Source organism: Mesoplodon bidens (assembly GCF_964165515.1).
Source record: "Mesoplodon bidens genome assembly, chromosome: 5".
NCBI lineage: Eukaryota > Metazoa > Chordata > Mammalia > Artiodactyla > Ziphiidae > Mesoplodon > Mesoplodon bidens.
Window position 1 is genome coordinate 8,882,859 of NC_138161.1, and position 17,630 is coordinate 8,900,488.

At 40.1% G+C, this 17,630-nt stretch overlaps 1 protein-coding gene across 3 annotated transcripts in view; it reads right to left on the reverse strand.

Moving 5' to 3' along the window:
* TTC3 (tetratricopeptide repeat domain 3) overlaps positions 1-17,587 on the reverse strand; it is a 142,008-nt gene extending 124,421 nt beyond the window's left edge. The window contains exons 1-7 of one of the 3 annotated variants that reach the window (XM_081234152.1): positions 17,489-17,587; positions 4,623-4,777; positions 3,611-3,653; positions 3,143-3,293; positions 2,584-2,668; positions 1,303-1,356; positions 68-188 (exon numbers count right to left, since the gene is read on the reverse strand). In XM_081234152.1, coding sequence (XP_081090278.1) covers positions 68-188; positions 1,303-1,356; positions 2,584-2,668; positions 3,143-3,293; positions 3,611-3,653; positions 4,623-4,766 — 598 coding nt within the window. In that variant the 5' untranslated portion in view covers positions 4,767-4,777; positions 17,489-17,587. The other 2 variants (XM_081234151.1, XM_081234153.1) reach the window with 2 other exon arrangements.
* Positions 17,588-17,630: the final 43 nt, after the last annotated feature.

Below are 17,630 nucleotides of genomic sequence, written 5' to 3' on the forward strand. Positions count from 1 at the left end.
TCCTATTTTCCAAAATAATACCTTTATAAAACTGAGTCAAGTAACAATTTAAAGCATTTATACTTACATTCAGTAAAGAAAATACTTAACATAGGCCAACAATTGTCAACTGCTCCTAACCTAGGTAAAATTGTTACATCGCCTGTATATTTCACCCAATTCAAAGCTTCTTCCATTGCCAAGATTTTCTGTTTCAAAAAGAGGGATGAAAAATGTGATTTGTGTATTAATTACAAGTTTACATGTGGCATTATAAATTTATCTTATATAGTATTTCAGACTCTTATTACAAAACTTGTACAACCTCATGTTTTCATTACTATAGCATGCAACCTAGAATAGCTAGATCCCAACACACAAGTTAACAGAGACCACAGACTCATATATGTTATATCTTCAGGTAACCTCAGGCCACCCTCAGAGCCCAGGATGCTGCTGCAATGATTAAAGACCTGGAAGTTGAGGTCTACAACCTGGCCAGAGGCTGCCCTAGGTAGCAGGAGAGTACAGTAACACAAGGTGAATAGGGGGTCTCAGATCTCATCTAAACTGGGACTTCTATCCTTACCTTAAGATTAACGGTATCTATTAAGGTTCACGAAAGGGACTATGTACTTTAAATGGTCTGTGGCAAAGAGAAGAATAAGCATATAGGCAACAAGAGGAGGGCAGGGTTGGGCAAATGAGCACTCAGTGCAATGACCTTCACAAAGGGTCGAGAGTTCACAGAAGTATAATTCATACTTCTCATGTCGGAAAAGATTTCAGAAATTAAATAATGAAGTCATCAACGCTGGTGTCAGGCTTAAGGGAAACATGTACATGTTTATGTCACCAGTAGCATTAAAAATCGGTTTATTGGGAATTTCCTGGCAGTCCAGTGGTTAGGACTCTGCGCTCTTACTGCTGAGGGCCCGGGTTCAATCCCTGGTCGGGGAGCTAAGATTCTACAGTGTATCTGGAGATCATCTAGTAATTGTGTATCAAAAAATGTTCATACCAGGGGCCTAGTAATTTCATTTGGGAGAGAACATATGCCAGGTAAATAATCTAAACGAGAAAAAACAATCAACTTGTAAAAGAGGCTCAAAATTACACTACATATATGGGGAAAAAAATGATAATAATGCAAACCCCCCAAACAAGGAGATTGCTTAGGCAAAATACAGAAATCAGTACTACTAAATGCTACCTATAAAATGTTGACTCTGTGGGCCTAGTATTGATACAGGGGGCAATGAGAAGTGAGAAAACTGCCACTTATTCAAAGTGGTTGTATCGTATTCCCATGTTAACACTTACATTTTCTATTTTATAACCAATTCTCAATAAGCCTCCAATAAAGAATGAATCATTCTGCAAAACAGAAAAGACAAAACATTTTTTTCCTTATTCGGCCAATCATACTTTAATTTTCTAGTGGAAAAAAAATTTCTACATTTTAGGAATATTACTGTATGTACATAGTAGTCCACTTTCTACGGCACTTTCATCCCCAATTTACCTCTTAAGGACCCTAAAACAAGTCAGAAATAGTCTTACACAGGGTTCTAATAATAAAATGATTTAGTTTAACTTTTAGATGTACGGATTTTAAACTTTCAGATGTATGGTTCATTACACCTAAATTTTTTTATAAAATTACATTGGCTGGGCTTCCCTGGTGGCGCAGTGGTTGGGAGTCCACCTGCCAATGCGGGGGACACAGGTTCAAACCCTGGTCAGGGAGGATCCCACATGCCACGGAGCTGCTGAGCCCGTGCGCCACAACAGCTGAGCCTGCGCTCTGGAGCCCGCGAGCCACAACTGCTGAAGCCCGTGCGCCACAACCACTGAGCCCGTGCTCCGCAACAAGAGAAGCCACTGCAATGAGAAGCCCGCGCACTGCAACGAAGAGTAGCCCCCGCTCTCCACAACCAGAGAAAGCCCGCGTGCAGCAAGGAAGACCCAACATAGCCAAAAATAAATAAATAAAATAAATAAAATTTTTTAAAAATTACACTGGCTGATATAAGTTGCTGCAAAGGATTAATCTGCAGGAAATAAATATCAGAATGCCCTTTCTAAATTTAAGTTTGCAATCAGAATTATCAAGAAAAACACTTGGCTCCATAACCAACTGAAATGAGAAAAATTATTAAATGGCTTTCAAGGGAAAAAAACCCTCAGTGTAGTACCGGGACACCTCCTCAAACCTGACATGATAAAGTTTACCCCAAAGGAAAAATATTTGTTGTGGTGGTGCTAACAGTGGCATGATTTTACGTTACAAGAGAGAACCCATCACTTTCGGAACCTGCGGCAAAGGTTTCTGTGAACCAGGTGCACACTTCCATTTGTGACAAATTCTAATGTCTATTTGTTAACGGTAAGGAGCAGGCCTGGTTTTCATCGTGTCATGTCAGAACCAGGAAAATAGCCATCTACCTGATCTCTCAAATACACAGCACAAACTCATGGATAGCAGAATAAGCTCAGGTTAACCATTACCCGTTAGCCACTATAAATTAGTAACATGGGCCTAATACCATATAACTATCTATATTCTTGAAATGCGGGAGGGGAACACAGTCTATCACTTACCGCAGCTTTCTTTGCCAAATCCACAATATCTTCCATCAACTCAAGATGTTGTAATTTCTTCAAACTTATCTCAGAAGCATGAGAACTGCTTAAAGACAAATTTATTTTTTAAAAGATTAGGGTCTCATATATAAAATTCATTGAATCTTACACTTAACTATATGTTATACCTCAATTTAAACTATTTGAATAAAATTAAGCTCTCTTACTTCACTCTAGGTAATAATAAGTTGTTTATTAGGTAGACAAAATACTACACTTTTTTCTTTCTTCTGTACTATAATACTGGTATTTATAAACAAGCATATTAATTTTTCCTTTTTCAGCTTCAAATCTACCATCTAACGCTCTTCAGAGTTTCATTCATTATAATGTTACCATGCTTATTCATTTATATCCAAATCCCAAGTATTAACTTTTTTCACTCTATTAAACAAAAGTAGAGCTGAACAGTATACAAGAATGAGACATAAGCCTTCCACTGCACTTGGCGTTCCTCAGTACTGGGCAACACACTCACCACTGTTCATACAAAATGCGTTAACAAGCAGTAACTTACTTTGCCTCCACACAGGGGTGCAACCGTGATATTACAGAACTGTGTTGACGTTGAAACAGAAGTGGCCAGAAGACGTGTGTTTTAATGGCATCACAGTAATCTTGCAGGATAGAAAGAGGTTTACTACACCACATAGTGCAGATGTCAAACTCTTAATTAAAAAGAAAAAGTTTTAAATTAATATTTTGTGCCTCATTTTGGAATGAATCAACACTGTTAAGGGAAAAGACAAAAATGGATATGGAAAGGTAAGAAATGAATGGATGAAATATTTTAACCTCTCAGATGTTAAGAATATCTAAGTGTTAGCTAAAATTCTATTTTAACAAAGAAAAGTTTTTAAATTTCTAGTGAAAAAGGATAATAAAGAATAAACTTTGTAAAGATGTATAAGTCTGTTATGTTGATGTCAATACATGAACCTCCCTTGATAGCTGTTTCAACAAATTAAAATACCAAAGTACTCACCTAAGTTTCCCTCACTTTGGGTATAATCTTTATACTGTCTACCCTGAAAAAGAAAAAAAATTCTTTTGACTTGTATTTGGTAAATGCAAAAGTAGCAGTTCTTGATTTTTAATGTAAGGGTTATCAAGACTAAACTAAAAACTTACAGTACGTTTACTTTTACACTTTGAATACAACATCTTCAACCAATGAGTCTTTTGGCCTTTTTCAGTGTTTTCCCAAGTCTGTTTCTATGGCTCTCCCTGAGAGCCTTTAGTCTCATCTCCAGTCAGAAAACAAGCTTTCACCAGCACTGCACATTCTCCTTGTTGAGGCACTGCTTGCTTCTCCGTCTGAAATGACCTCTTCAAAAGCCGTACATGGGCTTCCCTGGTGGCGCAGTGGTTGAGAACCTGCCTGCCAATGCAGGGGACACGGGTTCGTGCCCCGGTCCGGGAAGATCCCACATGCCGCGGAGCGGCTGGGCCCGTGAGCCATGGCCGCTGAGCCTGCGCATCCGGAGCCTGTGCTCCGCAACGGGAGAGGCCACAACAGTGAGAGGCCCGCGTACCACAAAAAAAAAAAAAAAAAAAAAAAGCCGTACATATCTCCCTATCAAATCTCGTGTAGCATAAAAATATCTTTACTCAGATAGCTCTATACCACAAAAGCTTCAAGAAGTAAATCTTAAAGGTTCTCATAAGAAGGAAAAAAAATGTATAACTATGTATGGTGAAGGACGTTAACTAAACTTACTGTGCTGATCTCACGATATATACATATATTGAATTCTTATGTTGTACATCTGAAACTAATGTCATATATCAATTATACCTCAATTTTTTAAAAAAAGAAACCTTTAAGAATACATAATGTTAAAAACAAAAAGTTAAGGGGACTTCCCTGGCGGTCCAGTAGTTAAGACTGCACTTCCACTGCAGAGGGCACGGGTTTGATGCCCTGGTCAGGAAACTAAGATCCCACATGCCACGCAGTGTGGTCAAAAAAAAAGAAAGTTAAGAAATCTACTTACCACCCCGTCACAGTAAAGTTGAGTCACACGAACATAATCATTGGACATAAATTCAGAAGCAAAGACACAATCATCCACATAAGGGCACTCTTCTAACAAGGCATAATCTGCTACAGTGAAATTTCCCAGGGCAAAATCGTCCATGGTGCACCATCCTAAGGACACAACAAAACCCAAATCAATAATTAAATCATTTGAGATGATATGAGAAGCAGTTTTCCTAGCTTCTATAGTATATCTGAAAAATACCTGGAACTTACGCCCCAAGGAAATAACTCCAATGAGAACATTGAGCTCTGGAAGATTCTCATCCTCATTTGCTAGTCTTTCCCCTTGACTCTCCTCGAGTATCAGTTTAATCTATTTCTTCTTTTGGTCAGGTTCAAAGAGTCACCATCTCTACCCTGTATTTAACTGTTTACTGTTTAGATGGAAGATAAGTAAGGGCATTTAATTGAGCCTTGTATGTGCCTAGAGGAATGAACAAAAGACATCCTTCCACTGCTGCCCTTTCACCCCAACTGCTTTTCCCGCCTCTGTGAAATATGCTGTTTCATCATACAGAAACTCTGCCACATTCTCAACCTCCTGGCTGGAACTAAACCCTGACTGCACTGAGAAAACGGTTTCCTCTCAGCTGTTCATATTCTCCTATCCATGCCTCAGTGTGTGTGTGAGTGTGTGCGTCTCGGGCAAAGGGGCAGGGCTGAAGTGGTACAGGGAGAGTACGTAGCCTGCTAACCCCTCACAGCCGCATCCAGACCTGCCATCCTCCCAGCAATCGCTGCTCCTAACGCTCTCACGACAGCCACAGCAGCACGGCAACGCCCCTTACATTATCAGCGACCATGCTCTTAAAACAAGTACGTCAGTGGGGGGACGGGGAATTAGGGCTAGAGTTTCAGAGTAAAGTGTGGTCCCCTGAAGAAAGTTCAATAACAAAAATGTATAGCTATCAGTGAATAGCTACAAAACCTAAATATCACTGGAAAATGCAGCATTTTCTTACTTGTAACTCTTGCCCAAGTAGTGGCTTTCTTTTCCTATCATCACCAGCACCACCATTAACACCATTTTTTATACCCATTCACTTCATCACTATTATCCCACTACTGTTATGATAAACCAAGTTTCTTTTTTCCTAAGCAAGACCACCATCAGTCCTTGGAAAACACATCTGTTTCTTTAAGTAATCCTTCTTCTTATGCCCAATTTGCTGTACAACAACCTCACAATATCAGAAGTGAAGACCAATGACCACCTTCCCAGCAAACTGCCGGTACCATTTGTCCTACGTTGTACCAGGCGTTTTACACATACCATCTCACTGATCCTCACAGCAATTCTTCGCAGGCCCAATTATTATCACGGTCACTGTACAGATGGAAAACATGCAGAGCAAAACTAAGTAATCTGCTCAAGGTCACCAAGCTAGGCAGGATTCAAACCTAGGTCTTCTGATTCCACAGTTTCCTCTCAAACACTGTATTCCACTAGATCTACGTTGCGCTCTCACTGCCGTCCAGCTGCCTCCTGGCTGTTGTCATGTTTAACAACACAGGCAACTAGGTCACAGTGTTTGCCTCTTTCCTCCAGTCATCATTCCGGCCACACCAACGTCCGCGTGGACAACCCTTCGGGACTCTAGCCTTGCAGTGCGACCACCTTCTCAACTGAAATGAAATTCGCGGCCCACCTCACCTAGGCTCTTCCTTCACAAGGCCACACCTTGGACCACTGCCCAGGTCTAAACCAGTTTTTAAATCTTTAACTCTGATTAGTTCCTCTCCAACCACACCCAGGAATCATTACGACTTAACGTTTCCCCTATCTCCTACCACATTCTTCCACCTCATCAAGAATTCTGCCACCTCATCAAGAACTCTTCCTTTTCTGCCATTCAAATCCTCCATTCTCCTTTATTTTCACTTTTCTAATACTGGGTTTCCACTTCCACCATTTAAGGGAAGCTGCTTCAATAAAGTCGTTAGCGACCTTTTCCACTAGCCTGGATATCTACAATGTCCGGAACCTGACCTGTCCTGGATGAACAATACTTCCAGAGTTTAGAGAATTTAACTCCAAAAGTAAACAATGACTGGAAAAAATGAAAAGACATTTTAGCACCCAAAGTATGGCACATAATATGGGACATATGCTATCCTGGGAAATATATACACTTTTAAACTCATTTGTCTCGCAAATGTTTTCCGTATGTAAATACAGAAAGAGCCAAGAACGGTCGGTCCCAGCCCACACATCACCATCGTGGCATCAGTTACAATACAATTAACGTGCTCATACCTGGCAGACTGAGCCACTGTGACACCATGCTGGTCAGTCACAGCCTGGCATATCTCACTGATACCATGCCCTACGCCCACTGTACCGTAATTACGACCTTGGTGTTATTTTTATTTTCTGTTTTGTTTTAACCAGAGAGGCGATGCGGCATAGTGGTTAAGAGCATAAGACTCTGGAACCAGACTGCCTGGGCTTGAATCCTGGCTTTTCTATTTCCTGAGTGTGTGATCTTGGACAAGTCACTTAACCTCTGTAGGCTTCAGTTTCCTCCCTTAATCAAATGAGGACAGCAATCCTACCTATCTGATTAATCCATTAACACATTTAAAGTGCTTTTAATAGCACACAGTGTATAGGAAACGCTACAAATATCAGCTCTCATTAACATATCAGATGAATGGTTTTTTAATCCGCTATTTGGATGCCTCTAACTAAATGGCCTCCCTTCATTGTTAATTCCAAAGAGCACTTGTCAGCTTACAACTTACTTGACGCTGTTGACCACTTCCTCCTTCTCAGAACTCTTCATCTGGACTCCAAAGACCATCTTCTCCTGGTCCTCCTCCTATTCTTCTGGCTGCTCTTCCTCAGTCTCCAGGGGCTCTTCTTCTCCGTTCCCCGCCACCCAAATGTCAACTCTCTTTTCTTCTCACGCTTACTCTCTCCTTGGGTGACCTTATCCACCATACCCATGGCTTAAAACAGCACTTTCTGAACTTCCATCATTTGCATAGCTTCACCACAGTTTTTGCCATTTCCACAGATCCCTTGTATTTTATTTACTTAATATTCTCTTCTTTTGGGGCTCACTTGGCCTAAGTGATAATATCCATAATATTATAGGTTTGAGATACAGCTTACGTTTTTCAGACACGTTAAAGTCCTAACTATTAAAATGTTTTTATCTGTGTACTACTTTAAATTACCTCATACTCACTGTAGCAAACCACGGCTGACATGTCCAAATGCTGAAGACTCTCAAATCTCTCCAGGCTGGGTTGCATCTCATGACTTCTAGACCCTCCCTGTCGACTGCTACTGGGTCTTAACCAAGATGTCCCACAAGCCTCTCAGATTCAGTAAGTTCAAAAACAAACTTATCTTTTTCCTCAAGAACAAATGAAACCAAGTTCTTTCCTCTTTCTGTATGTTACCAGTTAATTGCTCTACATGCCACCTGGTTACCCAAAACAGAAATCTGGAAGTCAATCTAGACTCCCCCAGTCTCCTTCAACATTCCTAACCAACCTGACCATGAAGTCCTGTCCTTTCGACTCCTCTAAGGAATCCAAAATTAGCACACATACACCTCTTCATGCCCACTGCCAATGCCTTGGTTGCAGCTCCATCTTTTCTCGTCTGAACTACTTAAACAAGCAGTCTCCTAACTGGTGACTTGCCTTCAATCTCGACATCTCCTAAAACTCTGATCATAACACTTCAATGCTTAAACTAATTCAGTAGGTTCTCATCATCTTCAGGATAAAGTCCAAACTCCTTACTATAGCACAGAAGGCCTTTTGTGATCCTGTTCCTGCATTTCTCTAGTCACTCCATGACATGCAACGTAGAAGCCAGTCATACACAGCTGCCTGTCACTTCTAAACAAACCTTATTCTGCAACCAGAATGCCTACCAGTCCTTAATACTTGATTCCAGGAAGCATCTCCTGAACTTCTCACTACCACCAAGTTTATTTTTGCACCGCTTCTCTGTAAGCCCCGAGCACCCTGCTCATATCTTTTTGACAGCAATTTTCATACCGTTTGGTCATTATAGGTTTCTCTCTGTAGGTTCACTATGTCCAGAGGGCACACTGTGTCCTACTCATCTTGATTCCCTACCTCAGTGCTGCCCAAATTTTTAATTTGCATACCCCAAAGTAGAAAACTTTGCCAAATCCACTTATCAACTGTACTGTTACTTATTTAATATTTTTATTTAGACTAACTCAACTTTTAACTCAGATGTAAACTTGTTTTAATAGAAAGTCTGTTACCACCACGAAATCTTAAGTTTGGTAGGACAGAATTTTTTTTCCTAACACATACTAAAATGAATATATTACAAAAATTAAGTACTAATGTAAAGGACTTCTGAGCCCATCAATTATGATGAACTAATGGGGCACTCCATGACTGCAAAACAAAGTGGATGCTAGATTTTTAAAATTTTGCTGAGCTCATAGAAATAGCCAACATTTAAAACCACCCTTTCCCCCCAAAGCAACAAACCTCTAGCTTGAAACTAAACCTGACAGTCAACCATGATAAATCATAATGCCAAGAGCAATAGTGGGATCATGGGCCAGAAGCAAAGTGAGAAAACTGAAAGGTTGATCCCACGTAAAGCTCCCAGCCAAAACTAATGCAAATCCTATCAGAAGGAAAGTACCCCCAAAACAGACTCTCAAAATTCCCACAGAGAAGGATCAATCAACAGTTCATAACTGAAAATCTCTAAGCACAGGAGGTGACAATCCACCACAAGGAAGGCAACAGAAAAAACAAGCAATAATTTAGACCCCTGAGGACATTAAACATTGGGATTGCCAGTCTACAGAATATAGATTCAAAAAAATGAGCAAGCAACATGAGATTATAAAAAAATGACTGGGTATAGCTAAAAAAGAACCAAGTGATACTTTAAGAAACTAAAAATATAATTGTTAAAAGTAAAGGAAAATAAAACACATGGGTCAAACAGATGATCAGGCACAGGTGAAGAGAAAACTGATGAACAAGAACATATGCCTGATGAAATTACCCAGCAATTTAAGTTCTGGCAAAGGTAGAAGGAAATGAAAAATATGAAAGACGAAAAGTAAGTGATCTGGACAGTCTAATACATATATATCCAGTTCAACTTCCGGAAGGAGAAAATAGATAAAATCAGAGAGAAAGTATTTAAAGAACACAAGGCTCAGAATCTTCTAGACCTCATGAAGACAAAATTCTGAATCAAGAAACACATGCAGGGCTTCCCTGGTGGCACAGCGGTTGAGAGTCCGCCTGCCGATGCAGGGGAGACGGGTTCGTGCCCCGGTCTGGGAAGATCCCACATGCCGCAGAGCAGCTGGGCCCGTGAGCCATGGACGCTGGGCCTGCACGTCTGGGGCCTGCGCGTCCGGAGCCTGTGCTCCGCAACAGGAGAGGCCACAACAGTGAAAGGCCCGCGTACCGCAAAAAAAAAAAAAAAAGAAAGAAACACATGTATCCAAAATAGGACAAATAAAAAGTAATACTCGGGCTTCCCTGGTGGCACAGTGGTTGAGAGTTCGCCTGCCGATGCAGGGGACACGGGTTTGTGCCCTGGTCCGGGAGGATCCCACATGCCGTGGAGTGGCTAGGCCCGTGGGCCATGGCCACTGGGCCTGAGCGTCTGGAGCCTGTGCCCCGCGGCAGGAGGGGCCACAACAGTGAGAGGCCTGCGTACCCCCCAAAAAAAAAAAAAAAAAAAAGTAATAATCATGTAGGCTTATAAGTGAAGATGTAAACCAAAGACAGAAAATCCAATGCAGCCAAAAGAAAAATAATATTTTCTTCAAATTACCATAAATAAAACTGGCAGCAGATAACTTTGCATGTAGAATAATATATTTACCATATAAACAGAAAATAAAGCATCAACCTAGAACTGTATACCCATCAAAATTATCCTCAAGAACAAGGGTAAAATAAAAATAATTTTAGATTAAAAAAATGAGTTGACCACCAAGAGACCTGAACTAACTTCTAAAAGTACCAATTAAAAATCATAAATTACCTGACTAGATTAAAAAAAAATCTAGTAATATATTCTTCATAAGAGATACCTAAAATCTAAGGACATAAGAAAAGTGACATGAAAATGAAGAAAAAGTTTATTCCAGATAAATTACCACCAAAAGAAAGGTGGGATAGACCAAACAGACCCTAAGACAAAAAACAAAATTAAGTATGGAGAGAACCACAACATAACAGAAAAGGTTCAACCCACTAGGAAAACAATGTTTAGCTTGCATGTATCTAATCAAATAGTCTCAAAATACATAAAAAGAAAAACTGTTAGAACTACAGGAAGTCTGTTAGAAGGTAACAGTGGAAGACTACATCTCTCTCATGATAGGTCAAACAACTGAAAATTAATATAGACAGTCTGAACAACACAATTTACAAGCCTGATCTAACACATACATAACAACTAGAGAATACATACTCTTCACAAGTACACACACAGAATAGTTATCACAATTCCCTATGTACAAGGCCATAAAGCAAGGGCAAACAAATGTTTTTAGAAAGATAAAATATACAATGCATTCTCTGACAACACAATTAAGAAATGAACGAAAAGGAAAAATGTTAATGAAGAAACATTTGGAAATTTTAAGGCATATTTTAAAGAAAACTTTAAGACACATAAGTCAGAAGAAATCAAAATAGGAATTTTAATAATAAATTTAAAAGTTAATGAAAATACCATAAATTAAACCATGTTACATAAAGCAAAAATGAACTGTGAGGAAGCATATAGCTTTACATGCTTATAGTAGGAAACAGGAATGGCTGAAAATTAGTAAGTTAATCATGCAATTTAAGTTTGAAAAATAATAAACTCAAAGAAGAAAAAGGAAGGAAATCATAAAGGAGAAAAAAATCGATGAACTAAAAAACAAAAATATAATAGAACAAATTAGGCCAAAAATTCATCCTCTGGCAAGATTAATAAAATAGACAAACTTTTGGCAAAATTAATGAAAAAAAAGTCACACACAAATAATACTCAAAACGGGAAAAGGGAACATAACTACAAGTAAAAGAGATTAAAGAGAATTAAGACAATATCATGAACCTGATGCCAATAAATTTTTAAAAATAAATAAATAAAAATTACCAAAACTGACTAAAAGAAATGGAAAACCTGAAGTCCTATTACTATTCAATTGCTAATTATCAACAACTTACAGTCCTCTACACACAAAAAATTAGATCCAAATGATCTCACAGATAAATGCCACCAAACTTTTAAGAAACAAATCACTCCAATCCAAACTGTCCCAGGGAACAGAAAAAAAGGAACTACTCTGCAAATGGCATAAAGCCAGTGTAACCTGAAAACCAAAATCAGACAAGATAGTCAATAAAGAAAAACAACAGGTGATTTCATTCATAAACAAATACAAAAACCTAAATAAAATACTAGCAAACTCCATCCAGTTCACAAAAAGACAGTCCATCAAGGTCAATTTGCATTTATCTTAGGAACAAATGTAAGAGAATTAAGAATTTTTAAATGTATAAATTGGAATCTATTACACTTAGCAGATTAAAGGAGAAAAACCACAAGATATTGTCAACAGATGCAGAAAAGCATGTGACAAAACTGCAAACAAAGATTCCCCTAACTTAATAAAGAGTATCTATAGAAGCTCATAACAAACATGTTTAAGGGGGAAACATTTCTTTAAAATCAGGAATAAGACATGTAGTCTCACTATAATCACATGTATGCTCTCTATAATCACTTCTAATGAATAACCATAATCACATCCACTGAACATATAGATCTAAAAGTGTGCCAACAAATTAAGGCAAGAAAAAAAATTAAGGGAAAATAATTGGAAAGGAGAACCAAAAGTGTCACTATTTGCAAGTGATATAACTGTCCACATACGAAACCCAAAAGAATTACAGAAAATATACCAGGATAAGAGTTTATCAAGTGGATGACTGAAGATCAATGTAAAAAATCCATTGAATTTCTATTAACTAACAATGAACAGTCAGAAAATAGAATCTAAAAAGTATCATTTGTACCAGCAACAAAACTACTAGAAACCTTGGAATCAACATTTAAAAAGTGTTAGATCTGTAAGAAAAAATTACAAAACTACATCAAAAAATATTAAAAACCTAAATAAATGGAAATACATACCTCAAAATCTTAAAGATTTCAAGCCTCCCCCAAACTGATTTCAATCATTCCAATTTATTCCCAAAGAGTTTTTCATGTCACATGACAAGCTGTTACAAGAACAGCTAAGACTCGAGTGCCCCCCAGATATCAAGATTTCAGGTAAAGCTGCAGCATTAATAATCACGACAGTGTGGTATCAACACAGAGATAGACAAGTGGTACAGAAAGGCGAACCAGAAACAGACCCATGCATACAGAAACTAAACATGTAAGAGAGGTGGTTCAGCAGATCACTAGTGAACAGAGGGCCAATTCAATACACGGAGTGAGGTCAATTGTAGCCACATGGGGGAGAAAAAATGAATGCGGATCATTACCTCACACCATATACAAAAATCAGTACCAGATGGATTATGAACTTAAATGTGAAAGGCGTCATTTAAAAACTTCTAAAGAGAAACACAGGAGAACGACTTTGTAATCCCAGGGCAGGGAAAGTTTCCAATTAGATTACATTAAAATTAAGAACTTCTGTTCAGCAAAATACACCATGAAGTGCAAAAAGACAGACCACGAACTACAAGAAGATATTTACAACGTGTATACTCAATAAAGGATCGACGTTACCAGTTTGTTTTAAAAGACAACCCAACAGAAAAATGGGTAAAAAATGACGAGGTATTTTTTTGTGAACAAAAAGGACAGATGGTTCACAGACAAATAAAAAGATGCTCAAACTCATTTAACAATCAAGAAATACAAATTAAAACCACAATGCACATCATTTCATATCCATCTGACTGATAAATACTAAGAAGTCTAAAAGTAATAAGTGTTGCAGAAAATATAGATCAACTATAACTCTCACGCACTGCTAATCAAAGTATATAAATTGACAAAACTGCTTGCCAAAGTATAAGCTGGTACAACCACTTCAGAAAACAATTTGGTATCATTTTGTAAAGTTGAACATTCATACCCCATAACCCAGCAATTCCACTTCTAGCAAATAGCTTACCACAGTGGTATTCCAACATTTTTTTACTCACAAACCACAACGCTTTAAAAATTACATATTCTTCACACTTTAAAATGACATCTAAAAAATTTCAGCCCCAAGTTTAAATAATTGCAAAGGATGAATTTCTAGAGTATCACAGTGACATTTTAAAACTGACATATTATTGGTTTAAAATGTCATAATTATCACAGCATAGAGTTGATCAAAAAATAACTAGTATATATGCTGATAATTAAACATAAAAGTTACATTTTATTGGAAATGCAGCTCTTGAGGAGATGGGAAGTGTCTGGATTAAAAGAGGTGTTTCCTAACACTATAGCTGCATGTATTTTAGATTAGCCTTTTGTTTTCCATGGACAGTTTTTCAACTGGGACACTACCCTGGTAAGATTCCATATGGGTGAGCGCTATGCATTCCTAATTTAAGGCAGAAGTGCTACTGTGAGAGGGAAGGTGGGAAAGTAGAACCAGGAGGAAGTTTCTGTCACAGGCTTCAGGCATTACCAGTTTTACGAAAGGGTACACATGGAATTTAATGATCACAAATTGATTCATTAATATTACCTGTGCCCAAGTACTCCTCAGAAAATCTTTATTACTTCCCCAGAGGTCATACACCCCAGTGTGAAAAGTAGAGAAATACTTGCAACTATGTACCAGAAGATATGTACAAGAATCTTCAAAATAGCAAAACCTAGAAACAACCAAAATGTTCATCAACAGAAGAACGCATACACTGTGTTATATTCACTCATAGAATATTACACAGCTGTGAAAATTAATGACTTATATCTATACTGAATATCAGTGACTCTTAGAAACATAACATTGAGTGAAATAAGCAAGACCCAGAAAGCTGTATCCAGTATTCCTTTTTTTAGATTCAAAAACAATAGAAACCACACAATACATTGTTGAGGGATGTATACATATCTGATAAAATTATTTTTTAAAAAAACAAGGAATGACACACAATTTAGGATAGCAGTCACTCTGGAGGTGAGCACATTCATTATCGGTCATTTTGATACCTGGATTGAGTGGTGGGTTGATAGGTGTTCATTTTATTGTTTTGTTTCACAATTTGCATATATGTTACATATTTTGAAAGTATCAAATATTACATTAGAGGAAAGAAGATTTTTTAAAAACCGTTCAACATATGCAAAAAAGTATTTAATTAAATCACCTCACCTGCTATTAGAAAGGTACATCTAACATACCATGGAATTATATTACATCAACCATTGGAACTGATACATTAGGTACAAAATAAATGTTTACTGGAATTAATCTTATGAGAACCAAATGAGATAAAGACTGAGCCAGTTAACTGTGAGAGATGAACCCATAGGCTGACACAGGGCTAGAGCAGAAGCCAAGGTGGCTGCAAGCAAATTTAGCCGCAAGCTAAAGTTATAAGGAAGCTGGTCAGTAAAGAGAAGGCAAAAATGTAAAAGTCAGGTAACATACAGTGTTAGCAAGGGTGTGACAAATGGGTGTCTTCACTCAATACCAGTGAGAGTGAAAATTAGTGCAACCACTTTGAGAGCTTCTGTGATATTTAGTTACGTTGAAGATGCATATTTCCTAGTATAGAGCAAATCCACTACTAGGTGTATTTTCTCGAGAAACTTCCAAACGTGTGCACAAAGCAGACAAGTACAAAGATGTTTATTGCAGGATTGTTTTTAGAGTCAAAAACCAGAAACAAAGCCCATCAACAGGAAAACGGATAAGTAAATTATGGTATATTCATACAATGGAATTCTATACCAGCAATTAAAATGAATGAACCAAACACAATTATCCAATTTATTCATATGTAAATCTGAAAATGTGATGCTGATCGAAAAAAGCAAGTTGCAAAAAGACACACTGTTTAATACCATTAAAGTTTAAAACACACAACACTATATATTGTTTATGGATCCACCGTGATCAAAGTATAAAATATGCAAGGGAATGATATACACAAACCTAAACACGGTGACAACCTCTACGGAAGGACGGGCAGGAACTGAGGGCACCTCCATATTTTGCAATTTTAGTTCTTTTAAATTAAAAAGAGGATCTGAAGTAAATTCGGCAAAATAATTACATCTGTAAATCTTAATCATGGATTGGTTAGATACCCCTCTGTATTTTATGTGTGAAATCTTCCAGAAATTAAAAAAAAGAAAAAAACGGAAAAAAACGGCAAGAGTAAGAAAATTGAGCAAATGAACGAGAAACAGACACCGAAACGCAGCCCTTGAGCGCAGAGCACGAACCTTTGAGCAAGAGGAGTAGTTGGGTCTCTAATGGGTACTGGGTCTCTAATAGGATAAAAGGCAAATTTCCTGCAATACAAAATGTCCTAACTAGAGCTGTAATTATGAGGAAACTGCTCCCAAGGGGGGAGTAAAACCTGTAAGATGTCTACCTTGTTGCCCTCGCCACGACTCCGGGCAGAATCAAGAGAGTTAATTTACGTGAACGCCATAAAACACTATATGAACCGTTAAGTATTATCAAGAACGCCCAGGATCGGCTAAAAGGTATTTGCCCAGGTGTCGTGTACATATTATTTTGGAAGGAGTCTGCAATCGAAGGTCTTTGGGCGTGTAGGGCGCCTCTGAAAATAGTACGCCACACTGGTAGCAACCAACATTCACCTATGCCTTGACTCCATTTTTGGCCCTTGGCCCCCTTATTCCGTCCCCAAAACAGGCTGGCTCGACCGGCCACACCTGACATCGTAAATATTACGGCGCAGCTGGCCAGATCCGCTGCTGTCCCCCCTTCCCATTAGCGCTGGGGGAGGAAGGATGCTCCGAAGAGGCGCAGGGGACGGGGGAGCACTAGCCTGATTTCTCCCTCTCCGTCCCCTCCCCGCGCTCGGCAGCCATTCTCACGAAAACAGGTGGCACAGATGTAGGGAACACAAGACAGAGGAGGGGCGTGCAAGAACGTTCATGAACACTCGCGAACGACGACCTGATCACGCACTCGACAGGACCCAGGCGCGGCGCGCGCGCGGGGACACGCGAGGACGCACCCCCGGGCGGACGATGCTGCAAGCGGGGGTGACGACTACAGGAGGCGCGGCCACGCGCGCGCGGAGAACGCGCACCCTCGAAGAGAGGTAGTGACACAAACGGGGGCTCCCACACCGCCGGGGCGCCCACGCCGTCGCCGGGAAGAACCAGCGGACACAAAGGAGCCGGGAGGGGACACACGGGCCTGTGCCCACCCGCGCTCAGGCCGGCGGACCCTCCGCCTACCGAAGGTGTCACCCGCGCACCGACTGGGGCGAGGGTGCGCGTGCGGCCGGGGGATGCGCACACAAAGGGGCTTCTCCCACCCTCGAGCAGAAGCCCGGAGGGGGCCACACTTAAAAAGGGATGACACCAGACAAAGAAAACACACCCTCTGAGGCCGACAAAAGCGGCCACACACTCCCCCTCTGCACCGGCACCCAAACCGCGCACACACACCGCGGGCGCCACGGCCAACGACGCGGGGCGACGCGCACACACCCACACTCACCACACACCCACGGAGGGGGTGTGGAGGGCCCCTCTCCCCCGGCATCTCGGCTACAGCGCGACAAGGTGACACATCCGGGAGCCCTGCCGCGCGCCAGGTGTGCACTCACCGGGGCCCGCAGCCCGCGAGCCTCGGACGCGGGCCGCCGCCGCTGCCTCAGGCCCTCCACGTCAGCCAGCGGACGGGCAGGAGCGGCCGGCGGCGCAGGCGGCAGACGCGTCACGTGGGCCGCAATGCACATGCGCCGTCGT